A 23,104-nucleotide genomic window follows, 5' to 3' on the forward strand; every position below is an offset into this window, starting at 1 on the left:
CTGTCTGGATAAATGCTGCCTGTAAACTTCTGTGGCAGTTCTATAGATATTCATGATTCTGTTATCCAGTCTGAGTTACAGTGAAATAAGGAAATAATCTACTTTTCCTATGTGAAAGTTGTTGTCTCATAGCTGATGTTCTTGAGCATTTTTATGAAAATAAAAGTCTGTCCTTTTTCTTGATAATCAGCTAACAAGTCAGTTCATACAGAGTTTTCTTCCTAATGATACCTTCTTATCACTTAAGAGTAAAGTGATGGAGACCTCTCTCTGTTCGGCCTCTGCTGCTCCATTCTGAACATGAGCTATCATACCTGGCTCATCTGTCTTTCCTCTGCCAAACTTGCAGTCATGCTAGAGTACATAGTACACAAAAAGTAATTGCAATCCTGTATCATGTTTTTCCCATGTTGAACATTTTCATATAATTTTCTCTTTAGAGTTTGTTGCCTACTTATTTTATATGCTTAGCTTCAGATCCATCTATGAAAGTTTGAATAGTTAAGGAATTTTCTCTCATTCATCTTGCTGTACCCTTTTCCTTGGAGTAACTGGCTAGAAGGAGAACTGTACAGAAGGTGCATTATATACTTTCTTTGCCCAAATGCTCAGGCAGGATTCCCTTGGCAACAGCGTATTAGTAAGTGATTTGTGTATGAGAAATATTAAGCCCGTACCTGAACTCTGCTGGAAAACTGCATGTTCTCAGCATCTCTGGAAATCAATCCATAAATAAAAGTCAGTAGATTGGGGCAAAACTGGTAGCAGAGTAGCATTTTCTTTGAGATGAATTGTTAGATATGAATAAAAAATTAGTTGTTAAAATATGTGCCATGAGAATGAGGAGAAATTTACTAATATAGTGTAGTTCCTATATATCTCTGCAGTTCTAGAACCTTGAATCTTGATGCCCAGTTTCCATTTTTTCAACAGCTAGTGTTAGAGCACATCAGCAATGACTCCGGCAAGCAATCCTCTTAGTCCTTAATAGAGATCCCTGCTTTAAGGACCTGTCTCAAAGTGTCTCAGAATTTGCTGGGTTTCTAGGTGTAGTAAGAAACAGACACTTTCCACAAGACTCAAGTAATGTACTAAATTGTTACTAGGACTGTGTTGTGGTTCCTTAACTGAGTGACTTTGCTTTGACAAGCTTATAATATATATAAAATATATTGACTAAGATCTTGGTGGCAGGACTAACTGAGGAGTACAGTCTATCAAGGAGAATAGTCCCTCAAGAAAATGTGGCTGGGGCCAGTTAATATGGGCAGAAACAAATTCCATGAGCTTTAGGAAAGAGACTTGCATTAGCAGAAAGATGGAATGGGTGATCTACAAGATCTTTTTCCACTCTGAATTCACATCCCTATGTATTTCTCTGCAGAGCTACATAATTCACTCATTAGGAGCTATCTCTGTCATATAAATGATGAAAAGAAAGTCCCACTTCAACAAGCATGTCCTGAATTTTGTTCTGATCCATGCTAATTCTGCCATTGACAAACCACCACAGTGAGGGCTCTGTAAGCAGGAGACATTTCCTGAAAATGCTTTCCAGTCAGCTCACCACTTCAGAATTTTGTAGTTACCTGAATTACCCTTTCCATGAATGTATAACTTATTTCCATAATATGTGAAACATGGAAAATGTGTTTGGCCAATGCATTTTTACGTACATGTATGAAAAGGTGACTGACCCAAGTACATGTTTTCTGCAGCATTATTTTAAAAGCATTACTTTAAAAACATTGTTAATCTGCATGTAGGTCCCCTAAAAATAGAGACAAAATTTCTTATCAGAATAAATTCTGAGATTTATAAACATAACTCATAATTTTCAGAATTGCTTTCAAATTACGGTGTTGAGTAAACTAAACACGTTTGTCTGTTTCATTATCAATGTGGAAATTATAGCTTTCAGGCCATGAAGGGAGCAGTGACAACAAATGCTTTTTTCTGTAGTCATGCACTGTCTTGCCACTGATAGCCCTTTTCCAGGTGGGTGCTGAGTAATTGCCTACTTTGTCAGGTAGCGGCCACCTTCTGATGCCATCCCTGTAGCTGATTTTTGCAGTTTAGAAGAAAATGCTCTCCATCTTCTGACATCCTCAGCCTTTCCTTGCACTGCACATGCCCTCATTGCTTTCTATGTGAAATCAGTGTATTTGTATTTGTTGCACCTCCTCTTCTCAGAAGCTATTTAGCAAGTGCATTTGAGTCCTTCTTAAATCTGAGAGCCGTAAGAGGAGGTATAAAGCCTTTTTTTTTTGGTGCCAAAGCAGAGTGTTAAGTTCTTGAATGCAAATTAAAAGCATTATGATAACATCAAGAAGTATGAAATAATTCAACAGATGAAATTTTAAATTAGATTTGACAACAAGATATTCTTTATCTCATCCTACAGTTTACATAGCTTGGGTGACCTCTCTTCCATACTTCTTTTTGTCATCCTGCAGGACTTTCCTAGGCCGACATCATCTGGGGACTTTTATGTGTTTAAGATGAATTTGCTTTTTTCTAATTCTTGAGCTCTCTAGTAGTTTGAAATTTGGTTTCTTTCTTGCCCTTGGTTTATGTAAGAAAGTCCTCTAGCCATCTATATCTATAATCAAATTGCATTCCTTAAATATTATAGAAATAGTGTGAACAGAGTAAAAAGTAAAGAAAGGGAGGAATGTTTCAGAAGTCATGTTTCTGACCATTTGGCAATTTAGTGCACGTAAGCTATCATGGTATTCATTCTAACTTAATGTTATTAGCATTTACTAAAGAGTTTAGTTCTTTTATAGATACATGAGGCTGATTGGTGACCCATTTGTCCACCTAAAAGTTATTTTTTTTTAAGACTAAGTGAAACTCAATAGCTGTTACAAAGAGCAAAAATTATTTTTTTTTTTACTGAATAAAAGCAGAGGTGAACTAAAGATGGTATAAATAGCCCTAGAAATCCCCATGTTTAAATAAGATAGCTGATTTCATTTTCTCTGTCTTGCAGTCACATTCTGTGCCAATTGTCCTGTAATTCTCCACCTGACTCAGGCACTTGCATATGGAGGGAAAACTGCTGTCTGCCCAGAGGGCACTTTGAAACCCTTAGACCTTGCAGTACCTTCTATTTTCTTTGCTCTTTAAATACTGACTAGGCATGTACATGCTGACTCTGAAACCAGAATTTTGACTCACACAGAGTATAAATTTAATCTGGCCTCAGTGGAGATAATGAGTGTTCACTGGAAGTTACGCCTACCATCTGGGGCTGAATCAAGCTCTAACACCACTAGCACTGGGACAATTATGTAAAGAGTTTACATTTGTGTACATGGTGGTGGATGTGTAGTTGGCATTATCTGTGGTCTTCAGAGATCCAGTTGTACGTCCACTGAATTTAGCTGAGGCTTTTTCTCTGCTGTGGTGAGATGGAAGATTTAGTCCTTGTTTAGCAAGAAACTTAAATTCCCCATTTAACTTTTGGGTGAAAGCTCTATTCTTTTTCAGTAAGTATGTGTAATATAACATGTACTCAGTCCAGTTTCTTGATTCTAGAATGAAACCTGTCATTATCACAATGATCTTAAGAAAAAAAATCTATATAGGTTTCTTAGGAGCTTTCAAGTACAAGTGAACAGTCAAGAATAGGAAACAAAGTTAGCTAACCATGAAAATGGGTTATTTTGGGTGTAATAGTTTAAAAACTTGCAAGAGGGAAAACCCAGACACCCTCTTCATGCAACTCTCACTAGAACACTTTGCAATCTCACTTTAAGCTCTCACATTGCCCACGTTTTGTGAATGCCTGAACAGAATTTTCAAGAGTGAGTAGTCTGTATTTACTGCACAGATATCAAAGTGTGTTTTAGTACTGGTTTGTGGTTCAAATGCCCATTTAGAAACATCACTGACCATCTTTCATTATGAAATGTTGTGCATTAATATTGCTTTTAAAATTATTGACAAATTTGTTTTCTCATGATAATCAGTCACTTCTAAAGCACAAGCTACAATATCTAATATATAAATCACTTTAGTGGAGGCAATTATGTTGATTGCAAAATCCATCAGAATACACTGGCTCTAAAAATAAAAGTGTTTGTGACAGTCCATATTTAGCAAATTAAGGTTATTAATCAGACCCCGTTCCTTGCATATCCTTCATCCATATATTCAGCATTTTTCAGCATCCTTGTCAGGGAGCAGCAAGAGCAGGTAACTCTTCAGGGGAAGGTAAATGAGGGCTGAGGGTGGGAACAGTGCAGGTGGGAGCAATGTCCTCATTGACAAAGTCTTAAGTAACCAGGAAGGTCCAAGGTCAAGCCAGAAAGCCAGGGCAGAGCTGGTAATTTACAGGGCTGGTTAGAGGTGTATCAAGCCGGGGCCACGGGAAGTAGCTGGGCTTAAGCACACCTCCTGAGTGCAGGGAGCCTCAGTGGAGACTCTGGGTGGGCTGCTCAGGGCAATTACAGCTCCTTGGTGTACTGAGGGCCCTGACCAGGACCTTTATGGGGTAGATAAATAGAGAACTATATAGTGAAAAGGAAGAGCCTTTACTTGGAGACCCTTCCTGCAGATTGTACTTCTATATGAAGCTGTATAAACACTGACAGCTCATCATAGGATTAGAAAAGCAGACACTGTCATTCTCTGAAATGCTGAAGGCTCATGACTGCTTTGAGAGGCAAACTGACTGACATCCTTCCCAGAGGTCAGGCTACTGGACACATGCAATTACTTCACACATGTTTTGGTGCAGAAAAGGAGTGGTACCTGCAAAAGTTGGGAGTATCTGCACTTCAGATCTCATTACTCTAAAAGTCAGAAGAACAAAACCTCTTTTCTCTGTGTCTTCAAATGTTCTGGCTGAAAACGAAAGTGATTTTCACATTCTTTTTGCTTTCCAATGTGCTAGTGAATTTTGTTACAGGCAAGCCAAAGAATTTAATGAGAGTGTGAACTGGTGAACTCAAATTCCCGAGCTGCTGCCAGCTTCTCGTGTGACTACAGTTAGCTCTTAAATAGATCCTCAAACATGCACTTCTATTATAAAGATGCAATTGTTAGCACGTAGCAATGGCACTAAATTGAGTCAAAGAGTAGGAATGTCCTTCAGGACTATTTTCTTCTACACTAGTGGATATGTGGTATTCCCCAAATAACTAAATCTTTCTTGGGCATATTCTGCCTTATCCACACTGACACGTAGAAACATTTCTGACATAAAGAATCCAAGCCACGGGTATTACAACCTTTAGGCTCCTGAAGGGGAGGGGATCTAGATATTCCAGAGGAAAAAGTCTGACGGATGAACATGATTTTTTGAGTCTTGGCTAAGCTATGCTCATAATGAAAAACAAACGTTTTTATATAAACTGTTAGCTATGGAGTTGGAGCAAAAGGGTCATTAAAAGAACCCTGCAGGGAGAATAGTGCAGTACAGTCACACAGTGAAGACAAGAGTTTTCTTAGACACAATATTAGATTAATAGTGTGGCAAGCTAATTCCTCTCTCCTGCTCTTGGTGACCTGGTGGTTGTTTTGCCAGTGTTGAGAACTCTGTGATCTGAAGATACATTTCTGTTAAAACCTGTCTTGACAGAAGGATGGACAGTCAGCCACCTCTGCAGCAATGATTTTTGTCAGAGATAGGAGATGCTAATCTCCAAATATGCCCACAGTGGGACTCAAGGAAGTGCTAAGCTAACTAAAAGTGCCTATACAGGGACCATGAGAATGTGGTTTACAAGGGCTTAATTAAGTGCAGAAAACAGGGAGTTTGTTTTGTTTCTGTTCAGGTGGTATTAGACCAGTTGGACTAGATAAAATTTGGCCTCTGGAATTAACAAAACTGTCTACATATTCCTATTAAATATGTATTTTATTTCTAATATTTTCAGGGGTTTTAGGGATTATTTTTTTTTCTTGTTCAATGAAATAACTGATTTTGAAGGAAAAGAGAGGAAAATGCTGCATTGGAAAAGGAGCCAAATGACAAAGGCCATCTCTCTCCCCAGTATTCTCTGATCACTGTACTGATTTTGGATGCAACCTAAGTAAAAAGGGTCCAGAATTTATCCCCTCGTCTTTTTGTGGCATTTCAGCATGCATGCCAAATGCATGGAAACTGAGGCTATATAAACTATTTGTCTGCTATACTTGCTGTGTGATGTGGATTTGTGTCTGTATCTGTAGATTTTGTAGACACATAAATTGCTTTGGAACCAGAAGAGATGTGGGACTTCAGGGAATAGAACTCTTATGGGAGTGGAAAGTGAAAAAGTATGAAAGAAAATAGACCAGATAATGTGCACAAATTGGGGGGGGGGGGGGGGGGGGGAGAGACAAAAACTGCATTAAAGTACAACTTCATTTCACATCAAGTAACACCTGTAACTGCAGCTGTAATTATTAGAAGTGCTCATCATAATTTCCAGTGAAATAGCATCCACTGGAGTGGGTTTGCGTGCATTTGCAGGTGACTTGTCAGAAATAAATGTTTCCATGGAGTTGTAAAATATAATTGGATTGACTACCTTAAAAATCAAAGCTATATAAGATAAGCACTTCCTTCTTCCTAGTGACTGCAAGAGCTAGGTTCCTATGTGAAGTTATTTCTCTTTGCTCCTGTAGTGGAAAAGCTGGCAGTCAGGAAGCAGGAAGATTCCTAACCATAACCTGTAACTATGGGATCGTTTTGCTGATTGTAGAGACCATAGATAAAGGTTTTCTTACCTACACTGATCAAAAGATTCCTCAATCTCACACATGAGCAGGTGCTCTGAAGTTATGAAGTGGGTAAATACTGCACAATAAGGAATTGTGCTACACTCATTGTCTTTCTGGTGGGGGAAGCTGTACAATATTCAGAGTTGATGTGGAGTATTTGTTGCTAAATAAAGTCTATTGGAAATGTACTTCATTCAAGGGTAATGGAGTGCATAAAGAATTCAGGATCAAGCAGTGTGATGCAAACCACTGTGCTGTTTATGCAGTCTTAAGTCTCATTTTCATCCCTGCATCCTTTCAATATTTAGCTGTCAGTATTTCATTTCATTGTTAAGATTCTGCTCTGAATGACGTGGAGGCAGAACGGCTCTGCTGAAGGATTTTTGATCTATAAAAAAAATTAAATAATATTTTTCTCATTATGTCTAATACAAGATACATTTTTTTCATTTTTTGGTCTCTCATTATTTTCTGTTTTAAATATTGGTTATAGGAGACTAATCTGTATGAGACTTGAATTTTATCTGGAAGTAATTTTTAGCTGAAATCTTCTTAGACTGAAATTTTGTGATTTCTAAATATAAAGTAAAATAAAACTGTGTATACATGTTCTTAAAAACCTATTTGACTAATATAGCAGCAGCTCCTGATAAAACTCTTACACATTATGAGTTATACACACATAGTTTAAAAAATGTTTTTGCCATTTTTTTTAATGTGCTAGTTCCCTGGCCATTAAACAACCTCACCCCAAGTATCTCATGCATTTTGTATATGATGTCTGTTGCATAAAGCAGATTTTATAATTATTTAATGAATCTCTGTATCTGACCCATCATTTTAATTACAATACTGGTAGCATTGATCCCATATTTAAAGCTTTTTGGATTAGAGGAAGAAATCAAAACAAAAAAAGCTAGCAGTAAAATAGAGATGAAGGGTCTAGATTTCTGCTCTGCTGTGTTTGTGAGATAGTAGCAAATTCTGTATTATTTTATTCTGTTCTAGCTGTTTACCTCTGCAAGCGGACAATGCAAAACAAAGCAAGGCTAGAGCTAGCAGACTATGAAGCTGTAAGTACCTGGGGAAAAGTAAATTTCTCTGCTGGGCCTAATGAGCATGTGAAATAATGTTAAGCATGAGAACTGTAGGCATTATGTGTGAAAATTTATTAGTAATCCACTTTTGCCAGCATGAGGGTCTGTCAGTGCTCAGCAGTCATAAATGCTGTTTGAGAGACTGTAGTGAAGGCTAGCTGGGCAAAATTTGAGATTTTGGTCCATCTCTAATTTTACTCTGCTCAGATCACCATGCCAGGATGAGAAATAACTGTTCTAAATCCCAGATACACCACAAGTGTTTGAAAGTAATTGTACTCTACACTGTGTAAGGTTTGAATGAAGGATCTCTGGCAACATTTTCAAGAGCACTTGGTAGCTGTAGAAAAAAATCTCATTCTTTAAAGTGGTGCTGGTGCTTGAGCCCTTGTTCCATCGGTTAGATGAGAGGCAAAAGGACCAGACCAGAGGCACTTCCCACTCCCTGAAAGTTGTGCTGTGCCCCAGGCAAGGTAAAATAATTGGGGCCAGGAAGAGCCAGAGAACGAGGGAGTTTGATTAGCTGATGAGGATGGCACTCGCTAAGGAGAGAGATGTCTTGAATTCCATCTCTATCCCCCCAAAAAGTTCCTGAATTTTTCATGAAAATGTCAACATAAAATTCATGAACAGCCCTGGCTCTGTGCTGAAAGCTGTCCAGCTGTGCTACTGTGACATGATATCAGGATAGTCAGCCAGGCTCTCAACATGCCAAATACACCAGCCGCAGCACCATGCTGACACACTTTATTGCTTCTTCTGGCACAAGCTTGCTTTTCAGTGTACTGCACTGTGGGGTATGCATAATTTTATACTTACATGCAGTAGAAAATTCACCCCCAGTATACAATCCACAAGAGCCTTTACTGGTATTGACAAGATCTCTAGAAAGTCTCCTCTTCACTCTGCAGTCTTTATTTTTAGTAAGTATGTTGTAGAGATACATTTGCAATGCACAGAAATACAGTTAAAGCAACACTTTTTGTTAGGAAGTTTAGAGACTATTTTTCATTTAGTCTCAGTAAAAGCAATGCACAAAGGTAACTGGGGTCTTTTGGGGGAAGAGAAGAACGTTGGCTTTCTTCATGTTAACAGACTGCATACTGCTGCCTTTTAAGCTGGGGGAGATTGGAAAAGCTCTGTTACAGACAGTGAAGCTGTTCCAGCATCACTGGAGGAAAGAATTTTGCTAAGATTTTACAAATCTTCTTCCTGTTATTATTAGTAGGCTGTAGGATATATACATTTCCTGTACAGTAGTGAAGAACTATAGTCTCTTATTTTTTTAAAATGGGGATAACTGTGGAGGTCCTGGAAGATTCCTATACTACTAAAATATTGATAGCTTCTTATTACTGTATTTTAAATAAATTGATAGGCAGTCAACATTTCTCAATGCAAACTGTTTGCAGAGATGACTGATGGGAATTGTCATGTGGATCATCCAGTTTGGAAAGTACTGCTCTTATCTTTCAGTGTTAGGTACTTTCAAAACAAGAATGTTTCTTTGTATTATTACAAAATTACTCAGACAGCATCCAGTATATAAAAAGGCTTCAGAAATTCCATGTTCTGCTGAAGATTGCATCCACGCTTGTCATCACAGTTTCAAAACAGAAATAGTCGGGGCATTCAAAAGTAGGTAAATCTAGTATTCCGTCCTGTTGGTGTCAAGCAAAGACTTTATATCAGATAAGTAAGGTACATTTACACTGGCACAGATATCATGACTTGTATTACATCTAGGGGGGGGAGGGACGACGACGAGGGAAGGGGGCAAAGATAAGCTAAAAGCTATTAAATAGTAAGTAACTTACAACCTAACCCACTAAACTTGTGATGTGTTTTCAGGAGAGTTTGGCCAGACTACAGAGAGCATTTGCTCGGAAATGGGAGTTTATTTTTATGCAAGCCGAAGCACAAGCAAAGTAAGTTCCTTTGAACACAAGGAGTTTTGGTTTTCCATGCTTTTTGAAGGGAGAAGGGGAGGAAAAAAGTGATTAGACACTTCTTATGTTTAAAATTACTGTCATTAACACTGTTTCTTTTAAATATCCTATAACATCAATAGAGTTGACAAGAAGAGAGACAAGATAGAGAGGAAGATTCTTGACAGCCAGGAGCGAGCATTCTGGGATGTGCACCGGCCGGTGGTGAGTGCCGGTGGGGCCGCTATGCCTGTGAGCGGGGCCACTGATAAATGTTAGCCTCTGTGGAGCACTGGGGTAGCCTGGGAGCAAGTAAAAGGGCTGTAGTGCGTGCGGTTGGGGCCTGCCTTGCTTTTTTGCAGGATCTATAGTTTATATCATTCTGATATTGAAGACTGCTGATGTGTACACATTCAGTTTGGGGTTTTCAGTGAATAGATTTGTTGTGTCAGTTCTTGAATCAGAAGATACCTGTCTTTGACTATTACCAACTCAAAGGTTTCCCAAGTATGAGTCACACAGCCAAAATTATCCACATAGCTAAAAGTACTTTTAAATAAATCTGACTTTTTTTTTAATCTGCTTTTTTGCTTGCTGAGCCTTTCAACTTCACTCTGGTCATATTTCCAAACTATTTTTAATGTACATAAAGGTTAGATATCGTTGGCTTTGAGCTGTGGGATTGATACACTGTCTAAACAAGATTCATCTGAGTTCCTTGTCAAAGTCCTTCTAAAACAAAATTTAAAAAAAAAAAAAAAAAAGAATGGTTCTTACATAATCTACCTTTGAGAGCTAAAACTTTGAGAAAGAAAGTTAAATGTCGTAAGAGTTCCAATTAAACTGTTAGAACTCAATAATCACACTTTTTTGCTTTACTACAGAATTAGATCTGTTTCCCTTTTCTGCAGTTAAGCATTCATTTTCTGTGTAGAGTTTCGTATCATTATCAATGAAACCAAATATGGACTATATCTTTCACTGTGACCCTGGGAAAAGATACTTAACTAAAACTAATTGTTCTGGGGAAGTAAAATTAGGTGATGATACCTGTAGAAGAGGTGAATACAGTGAGAAAGTTTCAAATGAAAAATAATGAACTTTGACATGGTCATCTTACATTTGTGACTGTGGAATTGATAGAGTGGTAGAAGAAATGGATTTTTAGGTAGGATTTAGAAAATCAGGTAGAGAAAATAATTTGAAGTGAAAGGTTCAAACCACAGCCATTAGATGCAAGAAGACTGGGACATTATTGTCCAGTCACTGGCGTAAAATAAGGAAGGAGGACAGAAAACAATCTACCATCTGATGTTGATGGCAGCCACATATAGAATAGACACAGAAAGTTTCTATGAACCTGAGATCTTTGAAGGTGCAGACAGCTTTTGTATTAGCTGCAGAAATGGATCTAAGGTTTGAATCTGGGAATGAGATGCTATTTCCAGGTTTGGAAGAGAAGATGAATTGTTGAAGTTTTCAGTTAAGATATGGGCAGACAATAAGGAGAGAATTAAAGGGACCGGGACAAGAGGAAATTGAATCTGATTAAGAGCTTTGGCTGAACTGTGGATAAATCTGCCTGGTCCAGCAGATGTTTTTAATCTGGCTTTAGACATACCCAGGAAATACCAGAGGCAAAGGACTGTCTTACAGTCAGCAGTGTAGACTACTGACTTTAGGAGATATAAATAGAAGAATGGAGAGGTTCATACTGTGGTTAACCAGCTCCTCTCACTAGTTCATTAAATACTCATTTTGAAAACATAGTTATGAATTTAATGTCACAGTAAAAGCTGGAAGCTTATATTAAAAGGAAGAAAAAATAAAAGAGGAAAAGACTGAAAAGAGGAAGGTGATGCTAGAGTTAATTACAATTTCTACTGGCTTTTCAAGCCCCCCCAAAGCACAACAAAAACTCACAGAAATGTTGCTGCAAATCTGGAAAGGTAATTTTGGAAATTTAGGTAATGTTTGGATAAGAATCTGGAGTTAATGCTTATTTTTATTTTCAGTTTTTCATCTTTTAATAAAAATTCAGAGGCTAGTGGCAGTGACAATATTGTTCAATATTCACCCCACTTTTTTTTTTTTTTTTTTACTGAAAATGAGTTTTGAGAACCAAATATTTCATTATTTGCCTTTTTTGTTTAGGTGAGTAAATAAGTATTTTTCAGGGTTTTTTTGCAGGTGTCCTGGTCCCTAGTTGCTTTATTTTTTACCTATCTGGCTACAGAATCTTTGCATGTAGAATATAATGTGTGAATGTTACATCTGCATTTTATTTCAATAAAGAGATACTTTAAGGTGATGAAAGGGATAGAAGAGAGAAGCAAGCCATTAGTCCAAAAGGACAGTACCACAGTGCACTACAGGAATGGGAGACATGAAAAAAGAACAGCTATATGACAGTGAAGTCAGGAGAGTGTAGCTGCAGAAAGAGCATGATTTGGGTATCAGAAATGTCACTGTGATGGATAAGTTTAAACTAAAGGAAATGAACCAAGGTTTGATGTGTAAAGAGCATTTGCCTCAAAAAGCACCTTTATTTTATAGGTCCCAAGTCAAAGTCAATCCTGCAGGTGGTTACAGAGACCCTAAAAGATTGGTTTCAGATTGGAGACGGACAAATGCTTGAAGGTTATCGTGGCTACTACTTTTGATCATCTGCCTAGTGGGCTAGTGCCCACAACTTTTTCCTAGATTTTCAGACTGAGATGATGCTTGGAGATGAACCAGAGAAAGTGGATTTGGAGAGCAGTTTTTTCAATTTGTCACCTGTTCCTCAATTTTATTTTGAGAGTCAGTTTTGATATCTCATGATATCTGATAGGTTTTGATTCCAATATTTATTTTTCACTATATATGTTTTGGGGTTTTTTTTGGTGTGTATTTTAGTGTAATGTGGAGTGTACTCTCCGTCATTTCTGTAAATTCCAGTTGCTGCTTTATGTAGAAAGATCTTAGCTTGCAGTTAGGAAGAGCATGAGAGCTTCAACTGTCAGTACTGCAGCCTGCAGAGATATTCCTGAACAATTTTTAATCTTACTAGTTCAGATACCAATCATAGTAAAACCATGGAAATGTGTGTCAGGGAGAGCTCTATAAACTCCCTTGAGACCCTGAGGAGCAGACCTAGGATAAAGTCCATGCTATTATTTCTAAGGTATAGCCAGTACCTAACATAGGTCTGAGATTAATATTATTCACATATAGGGACACATTTCTCTTTTTGATGGCAGAGTAAATGTATCTTTAAAGCCTTCCTTTTCTTTCCACTTGCCTAGAAAGTGTATAATTTTCATAATATTGAAACCACTATTGATAACAGACTATGGAATGGAGTGAAAATTGGTTAGGAAAATTAGGGCATTAGTCAAAAAGCGGTAACAAATCAAGCTAAATTGATGAAGTCAAAAGAAGGCAAAAGAAATTAAGAAGCTGCTCTTGTTTGAAAAGAAATGTCATGTTCCTGGTTAAAGTTTTCATAAAAGAAGTCACAGCTTTCCTGAGTTATTATCTCTGTTTAAAACCCATAATCTTACAGTTGTTAAAAAGGGACAAGCAGGTACTAAAACAATAAATCCCCTGAAACATTCTCAAACCCACATCAAATACAGTAGGAGAGTAGCTGCAGCTACTGTAAAGTTCTTTGAGGTAGTGAGCAAGGACAGCTCATGTCTTGCTACAAACAATTCACTTGTCTTCCTGAGTTACACATAAATGTAATTTAAATGAAATTAATAATAAAGGCCTGTTGGGTACTCATTGAGATTCAGATTAATTCAGAAGATAATGGAGGAAGTATCCTTTTCTCCTGAAAGTCATCTATATACTTCTTAACTACACTAAGTTGAAAAAAACCTTTTAATTTCTCCAAAATCTCTGACCCGTGTCATCAGTCAGAATGTTGGTTGTATTGCAGTCATATTTAGCAGGTTGGTGTGCAGTTGTTTTTAAAAGGAAGCTGGGAAATCTGCAACAGCTTTCTAAAATGTGCTAGAGAACTACACTGTTATGTGTCCCTCTCCAAAGTTTAAACTCTGGCTATGGTTTAATTAAACTGTGACTTAATAAAGCATGAGCATGAGTCAAGGTGTGATCCAGTTCTTCCATTCTGCCATTCGTAGCTTGGTGAAACTCGATCCACAGGACTTCTATTCCCATTGCTACCACTGGTTTGCTGAATGATGGTGGTCATCTTGCTTCTCTGTGGAAAAACTGAATAGCAAATATTGATAAGGGTTAGACTTGAATATCTTAAAGGTCTTTTCCAACCTAAATGATTCTATGATTCTATGAAAAACAAAACCAATATTTGTGTGAATTAATACAGTAAGACAAAGTATCCAGGGTAGGTATATCTGGTAAGGACAGCAGCAACATTAAAGGCAAGCATGGGTTTAAGATAATTCACTGATGATGTAAAATTCAGAAATATGCATGATTTCTGGATTTAGGGGTTTCATGCTATTGTTTCCTAGTAGTAAACAAGGAAAACAATAATCTTTATATTTTTTAAACCTTGTCACACATCCCACACTGTTTGCTTCTCTCTATATTTAGTTTTTCTATGTGATTCTATCTCCATTAATCTCATTTATCTGTTTATATTTTAAAATTGCATTTTATGTGGTCTGAACATGACCCTCAGCATCTGAGACAGTAGGTAATATTACCGGGTGTCTAGGGTCATGCAGCAGATACTTGCAGTTATTTGTTCTGGGTTTCCTTTTCTTTTCTTTCATTGCTTTTGTTTTTAATGAGTTTTCCATCCTGTCCTTCAAAAACAGCCTCAAAGACTCAGCAAAAGTCTGAATTTAACTTGGCTAAGGTGGTGCAATCCTTCATTTCACACTTTGCATGTTACAAATCCTAGACTTTTCTGGGCCAGTCACTTGTTTAGCCAGAGAACAATTCTGTCTGCTTTATCATAATATTTTCAGAAAGTTTTTAAACATGTGAATGTGAGTCATGCCATCCAACATCTCTAGTGATGTATCCACATACAATTTTCATGTTGTCTTTTGCACCTGTTTCACTGTATATCCTTACAAGGCAGTTACCTCTCTGGCAGACAGGGAATGCAGCCAAAGCAGCAATTGTCAGTCTCAGATAATTGCACTGCTGGTAATGAAACAAAGTCTTGTACAATTCTTTATTTTCAGAAAATGGTTATAATGTTTATGGTCCATACTCGCATCTCTTTGAGGCAGATATTTATAAACCTTATAGCTAGCCAGCTAACTAAGACATTTATGAAAGAATTGTACTCATTATTTAACATTGTTATTTAGTCTGATACTTAAATAAAGGTGGGACAGATGGGGAAAAAGAAGCCAGCTTTCTTGAACAGTACAACAAACTGAAAGTGCTCAAGTTAAAACTAAGGTTTATGAAAAGGTCAGAAATATGAAATAGCTAACTGATGAGATGTTGGAAGGACATGGAAAAATGAGATAACACTGTGGTTTTTAGTAAGACCCAGTTCTGGTAGCAACTAGAAAAATAAGCTGAAGTAGTAAGGATAAGGAATTTTTTTAATAAGTGGAATTTTTATACATTGATTTTTGTTTCTCTGTGAATTAAATAAATTTACTGCTTTAATCCAAAGCATTCTGTCAAGGATTTTCTTCTAAGTCAAAAGGCAGATAATCAGTTTCTAAATGTCACCTACATTTACCATCAACATTTTCAGAGACATGTGGTTGGACTTTCCTGTTGTCATTTCTTTTTAAGTGAATAACCTAAATTCTTCTCTATGGAATCTGTAAAACAGTAGTTTCCTGCCTTTTGGGGTGAAAAAAATTGAGAAAGCGATAGTGACTCTGAGTATGTAGCATAGGAGCAACAAACCAGGTAAATTTAACAGGTTTTCTTATGCAACAGTGTTGCAGATGCTGGAATCCTCCCATACACAAAAAGCACATTAATACAGCTTTAATTAAAATTAATACTACCAAAGCACCACTTGAATAAATACAATGGCTCTAATTTTTGTACAATAATTTCTGAAATCCCATCACTACAAACCTACGAACCTAAAATAGTCCATTGTAAATTAAGAGTACTTAGAAATTAAATTAACTTTCAAAAATAATTAAGCATAACTTCCATGCAGTAGTATATTCTTTAGTACAGATTCTAGTTTAGTTTCTTATGACTTGTCTCAAAAGTTAAATTTCAACTTCCTTTTCATATGCCTTTTGCTTATTATGTGTTTCTCTGACACACAGACCACTAAAAGAATTTTTTTTTAAAGCAATATAAAATCCTGTTCTCCTAAGGTGAAAGCTCAGCTTTGCACTAGATCTGTCCTTAAACAAGGAAGTATGTGAGAATGTGAGCATCCCTGTCAAGATTCAAGATGCTCTATCTCCTATGGATTAATTTTATGGTTTAATTTATTAGTATTATATTTCTTGAAAATCTCTCTATATCTTTTTCTCCTGTTCCAAACAGGTCCTTGGTTTGCACAGCCACTGAAATTCCTTGTGTGTCTGATACTACTCAGGGAAAAGATCTGAACTCTAGTTTGAGAAGACAAATAGGTATAAACAGGAAACTGGTACAGCGTAGGTTCTTTTTTTTTGGAAAGATGCTGAAAATCTTTGAAATTTTAAGTGATCCTCAATTCTATGCTCAGTGAGACTTCCCATCTCTTAGTTTGAAAACCATCTGAGTTTTACCATGCTGCAAACACAATTAAAGCTTCGTCAAACTAATTGATCAAATGTATCTCCTTTGTCTAATGGTCTTTGAACCTCATTTGTCTCATCCAAACAGGAGAAACAACACACAGTTAAACTTTTATGCATTAATTGCACTCCTTGCCATGTTTTGATTAAGTTCGCTACAGAACAATAGTGTAACTACTGCTATTTTGATACTCATCAGTGATCTTCAAATAAATTCTTGAATAAAGGATTGTTAAATATTGATTTCACTAATTCGTTCAAATGACAAGTTTTCTGTCCTTCACATGGGGCTGTCTACAGTGGGTTTAACTTATGCTTAAATGCTTATGCTTTTCTCTGTAGTTTATCAAGAATTCATCATTTCTACATCAATATATTTCTAGTGGATGACACGATCAGGTTTATTGCTCATTCATTTCAATTTAATAAATAAGTCTGGAACTTTATATTATTTACTGCTCTTCTTTAATGAGTCAAAAGGAAATTAGCTAACAAGGAAATTAGCTAATGTATTGAGCATTTAAATTCATTCTATGCTGCCTGCATAATTCTCTACTAAAATCTGCAACAGAAGAGAACACTTAATCCTGACAAAGCTTTTATTAATTCTTACAAATTAAGACAATCCCTTCCTTTGAAGGAAGCAATTCAATAAGATTTGACACTGAACATTCTGTGTCCTGAAATATCAGTTCAATGAATGAATAAGAAAAAATGAAAAGCTATATTTACTTAATTAAAAGCTAATAGGTTGTACATCATTATCAGCTGATATAGACAGGTTTTAGCAGTTAAGCTGTGTGCAACTAATTTGTTTCCATAATACTACTTGACTGTAGATCACTATATTCAGAGATATTTGCAGCATATTGTCAGATGTATCACATGTTTTAAAAATAGATTCATATTAAGGAATATAACCAAATTTGAGGCTATTTTATGTGAGACCAGTTCCAAGTTGTATTCGCTTATTTCAGTGTCACACTGAATCCATGCATTGTAATTATTTACCCTATCTTGTGTTTCATAAAGATAGTATTTATTAGCATAACACATCTCTTTTCAGATACATAATGAAAAGGCTGTAGAAATTGGGGAAAATATCTAATGCTTTAGTAGAAGAAGCAGGTTTTAATAATTTTTCCCTGATTATATGCCAAATTTATAAGGCATCTGGGAATTAAATCTGAAACATGCTGCTACAGAATTTATACTTGAGAACAATCTTGGGATTTGCTTCCTAATTATTAAATATGATTTATAGTTGTTAATTGGAAGGTATAGCTATACTTCCCAGATGAGCTAATTTCTAACAGAAGAAAGAGTCCATAGGGAAAATGAGAAAAATTGTGAGCTAATTTTAGAGAAGTTTGGTCTGGAGTTCTAGGGAGGTGAAAACTTGATAGAAGCTGTATACAAAGTCATTATCAAGCTTATATATTTATTACAATCCATATATGAAATTACCATGGCCATAATGGACTGTAATCCAAATATTTGTCTTTCTGTGTTTGCTTCTTATATAACTGTAATGCAAGTGGGACCTCTGTAAAAGCACTGTAACTTAACAGCAGGTATCAAAAGTCCAGTCACAGTGCTTGTGTGTTGATCACATACCTGAATCAAAAAGTGTCATGGTTTAACCCCAGCCAGCAACTAAGCACCACACAGCTGCTCACTCGCTCCTCCCCCCTCCTGTGGGATGGGGAGGAGAATTGAAAAAAAACCCAAACTTGTGGGTTGAGATAAGAACAGTTTAATAATTGAAGTAAAGTAAAATATTATTATAATAATTGTAATGAAAATGAAGATAACAAAAAGAGAGAAAAATCCAAGAAAGACAAGTGATGCATAGTGCAGTTGCTCACCCTCACGGACTGATGCCCAGCCAGTTCCCCAGCAATGACTGGCCCCTCCTAGCTAACTCCCCCCAGTTTATATACTGAGCATGATGTCCTATGGTATGGAATATCCCTTTGGCTAGTTCGGGTCAGCTGTCCTGGCCACGCTCCCTCCCAGCTTCTTGTGCACCTCCTCATTGTTAGAGCATGGGAAACTGAAAAGTCCTTGAGTTAGGATAAGCACTTCTTAGCAACAACTAAAACATCAGTGTGTTATCAACATTATTCTCATACTAAATCTAAAACACAGCACTGTACCAGCTACTAGGAAGAAAATTAACTCTATCCCAGTGAAACCATGACAAAAAGGCTTGTTTCCAAAGAGATAGTTGTGCTAAAAGTAACTCTGCAGAAGCTGGGAATATGATACTATATTTTAAAAAAAGTGTGCATGACACACATACATACTCTTGGAAATCCAAGTAGAGAGAAGAAAAGTCAGTGTTACCCCCTTCTATTACATGACAGTGTCTCGATATTTTTGTAAAACTTATGATGCCACTACATATACAGCAAGAAGAAAACTATCTGGTATTATCAATTTCGGTTGTGGAACAAAGACTGTATTCATTAAGTAGCTAGACCCTGCCATGGGGATAGCTGCCCAACTTAGTTTAGAGTTTGTAATTATTGGGGTAGATGGGACATAAGTTGCAAAATTAAAAAAAAAAAAAAGTTAATCACTTGTATCCTGATAATTAAACTCACCATAATATTCTTCCTCTTTCTTCAGACATCTGCTAATTTACTGGGGATCTCGTGACTAGAGATGTTGTCAAGAGAAGTCCCAATGCTTACACACTTGATTTCTCAGAGTTATTGTCAAAGAACTGCTGAACCAAATGGAAATTGTAATTAAGCCATAGACTTTTGGAGAGGCTAATAAAGTTCATAAGAGTGTTTCAGATTAGGTACACCTAGTTGATTGTAAATTAAACCCATGATTAAGTGCTTCAGTTGTAAGTAACAATATTTTTTTTTCAACCAAAAGAAAGTGGTTCCTATAGCCCACTCCCTGTAATCATTGGTTTGGCTTTAATGCCTTGGGTGGTGTAACAGAGGCCAATGAGATCTCCCCTAGCAGCAGTATCAATACACATTCCTACATATTTGCAGGTTCTGGCAACTATGGCTACTGGATTTATTTTTTCACCACTTAATTGAGGTTGACTGAACTAATAGCTATAAAGTGAGCTACATTTTAAACAGCTTTCAGGTCCTACCAGACAACCACCAGGAAAAGAGTTTTCTGAAATTTGTAAAGGGTTGGAGATGTGCAGCCTTCCTTTGACTGGACCTTAAGATAACAGCTGTTTTTTCAAATCCTGTTAAAAGATCTGACCACTTGTACTTGGCACATTTGAAATGTTCCTCTGACTTTCTATTGCACCAGCAAAGTCATTAATAGTGCAGCTCTTCCACTGCAAAGCCTTTTTACTCATTGACCTGAAGTGTGTAAAATGAGGTAAACCCCAAAATATCCAAATAATCTATACCTAAACCTCAGCCTTTCCTTATAAGCCTTAGTGGGTTCTGCACATTACAGTAACTTCCATCTCTGGGAAATGAAAAATTGGTGCATTGCAGGAGAATATAGCCTTTTTTTTTTTTTTTCCCCTTTGTGAGAGCCTCAATTTTAGCCATTACTGACAACTTACTCAACATAGGATTTTAATGTCTGATTTGATGCTAGACTTTGTAAGAGAAAAAAATAAACTTTCCTACATAACCAGAGCCAAACTGGGTATTCCTCCAGCTAATAACTCCTTTGGTGTTTTTTCAGCTGAGTACTGCTGGAATTTTTTTCTTTGCCTTTTTTTCTTTTTTAGAATCTTTCATGCCCTTATTCTCCCCTTGATTTTTAACTACGCACAGTTCAGCTAACTACACAAGTAAACTGGAATATAAAAACTTCAAATAAAAAATGAACTCTGGTATTCTTCTTATCATTCACTGTCTAACTAGCTTCCTTTCCCTACTTTAGAAGTGTGTGATATCAATGGTAACTTGAGGGTTAGAAGACTCCTTTCCTAGAAAAATGACAGAAAAAGCAACAATGACAGAAATAGCAGAATAGGTTGTTGCAGAAAGCAACACTAACATTTGACACTCAGGAAATTTCAAATTTTAAGCTTAATATATTTGTGATTGTGTAGGAGTCTGGGCCGCGCTGGGAGAAAGTTAGTGCAGACAGAAGAATTCAAGGACGAAGACAAGGCCAGCAAAATAAGGCTGGCAAAAACACACAAGACAGCAGATAAGTGAGAAACACCTGTGGTCAGCAAAAGCACACAAGTCTGAGCAAAACAGGGTATGAGATAAGGGAGTTTTGGCAAGTTTTGGGCTTTATGTGCTAATTGCAATTAACCAATGCAAATGCTTGTAGAGGCGCGTGAACAGCGCGTGTAGATGACCTGTAGCCTATTAGAAGATAGATGAGTGCGTGTATGGAACTTAGTAGAGTATAAATGTAACCAGAAAAGGAATAGAAAAAAACTAGAACAATAACTATAATAAAAAGATGGACGACCTGATCATCACATTGGTGTTGCGTCGTTTCTGTTCCCGCACGGAGAAATAAGGACCCCGGCTAATGGTGACTCCGACAGTGATTGTTACAAACAATGTAAAAGACAGCTTTCAATCTCTGCCTTGTCTTTATGTTTGTGTGTCTGACTTTATCTTTTCCAAGTGGAAGTGAAGATCTGTCATGCTTGTATCCATGTCCGTGATTTAAATTTATAGTGTTTAAATTTTGAAAGCCTGGAGATCTTAAAATTTAGTATTTTGCAATTGAACTTAACAAGTTAGCCCATGCTTGTGAAACAAATAAAAAGATTTATTTCATAGTGTATTGACACTGAAATGCAATGAAACTGTGTAAAGGATGTGAATCAATCTGCCTAAATATTTACTGCTTTAATGCTCCCTGAATTTATGGGTGTGCATACTGAAATGAGGTAATTATTTTAAATAGCACCTATGTGTTTTTAGCTAAAGAGGCTGTGAAATTACATTTGCTTAAATTATCACTAGGCTTGTTTGTATGGGTTGAGTACACACCACAGGCTGCCAGAGGGCAGAGGCAGCAGTAAGGAAGCAAATATCAGTCTCGTCTTTCTGTTCTGCAGTTGTGGGGAGGGGAAGACAGGGTGATGAATTTCACACTGCCGTGAACACTTGATTGGAGTGTTCTGTAAGGTGGAGTATTTGAATTTCAATCGTTGCAGCTTGTGAAGATCATAGGCTGTACAACAAAAATGTAGGCTGAGAGGGACCTCTGGAGGTCCTCTAGTCCAACCTCCTGCTCAAAGCAGTGCTAACTTCTAAGTTGAATAAAATTGTCCAGGCCCTTGCTTAAAAAACTTTGAAAATCACTAAGTATGGAGATTCTACAGCATCTCTTAAGCAACCTCATCCTTTTATTATGAAGAATATTTCTTTATAGCTAACTGGAATTTCCTTTACTGCAATTTTTAGCTATTGCCTCCTGTCTTTTCATGGTGCACTTCTAGAACAGGTCTAGCTCTGCAAGCCCCCTTTAGGCAGCAGAAGACAACAGTTAGTTCTCCCCTTTTGCAAGGAGTAAAAAGTCTGTTCCTCCACTGGACTGTTCCATTTTGAATATAATTCTTGTATTGTTTGAGGGGCCCAAAACTAGACTTGGTATTCCAGATGTATCCTCATGATGCCGCGTAGAAAGAAATAACCACTTCCTTTGCCTCCTGGCTATGCTGTTGCTAATGCAGCTGGGTATGTGGTTTGTCTGCATTGATGCAAGGACATACTGCTGACTCACATTCAGCTTCTCCCTCAGATCATTTTCTACAGAGCAGCAATACAGACAGACAGTTCCCAGCCTATTGCAATGCATGAGCTTATTCCCTCCCACGTATATGGGTGTATTTGTCTGAGATACAAGAAAATTTCTGGTTCTTCTGGTTTAAGTAGATCCACAGTTAAATTGCCATATTCTTTAAGAAAGAAAAAAAAAAATCAAAACTTAAACTGATGTCATTATAAACATTAATTTACTTTCTGTTGAGGATTTCACACTTACTAGAACTACAAGTACATTATAGCAAAGAGATTTTACATAAAAAGGTGTTGATAGAAATTGATTTTGGCTATGTGGCCAGGCAATAAAAAGGGCCATTAGAGTGTTCAACTTTGTACAGCAGACAGACTATAAATATTAGGTATTCTGAACTATTTGGATGGAAATGTACCGTGGCTAAAGCATCCCATTTGATGTAAACAATTTATTCTTCCAAAGAGTTGCTACAGATGACAGAAAATTAATTCACTGTTAGCAATATTGTAAGGGCTTAATTAATTAATTTGCTGTTGCCACAGTTATCAGGGAAAGATTATGAATATCAAGCGGATTTTTTTAACTAAACATACTCTCAGGTGGTTGTTGTTTACAAATGTTGGCTGTAGCCAGACCCAAGCATGTAAGTTCTTGGACCTGGAGTTGTTGGATGTCCTCTCCTTGCAGAGGAGGCTTCCTCATTCCACTCTTTATTGGCAGAATCCTATTATGCAGCCTCCTAGGCAGCATCAATAGAAAGTCGTGCTGCTTGGAATTCATACTAATGTGATTATCAAATAATTGAAGTAGGGATTAAAAAATCTGTTTTTTTATATTACTTATCTGCATCCATTTATCTCAGCAGATTATTTATCATGACTGGACTGACATGTCCTTTGCTGTAAATTAATACAATGGCATATGTACTTTGAGATAAGGACATGCTAAC

At 36.9% G+C, this 23,104-nt stretch overlaps 1 protein-coding gene across 5 annotated transcripts in view; it reads left to right on the top strand.

The window, feature by feature from the left end:
* Positions 1-23,104, top strand: part of RGS7 (regulator of G protein signaling 7) — a 245,378-nt gene that overhangs the window by 191,814 nt on the left and 30,460 nt on the right. For all 5 annotated transcript variants that reach the window (XM_074818377.1, XM_074818378.1, XM_074818379.1 and 2 more), the window contains exons 7-9: positions 7,726-7,790; positions 9,666-9,742; positions 9,886-9,967. In XM_074818377.1, the coding sequence (XP_074674478.1) occupies positions 7,726-7,790; positions 9,666-9,742; positions 9,886-9,967 (224 nt within the window). The remainder of the gene's footprint in view (positions 1-7,725; positions 7,791-9,665; positions 9,743-9,885; positions 9,968-23,104) is intronic.

The sequence above is a fragment of the Strix aluco genome, chromosome 3, assembly GCF_031877795.1.
Source record: "Strix aluco isolate bStrAlu1 chromosome 3, bStrAlu1.hap1, whole genome shotgun sequence".
NCBI classification, from domain to species: domain Eukaryota; kingdom Metazoa; phylum Chordata; class Aves; order Strigiformes; family Strigidae; genus Strix; species Strix aluco.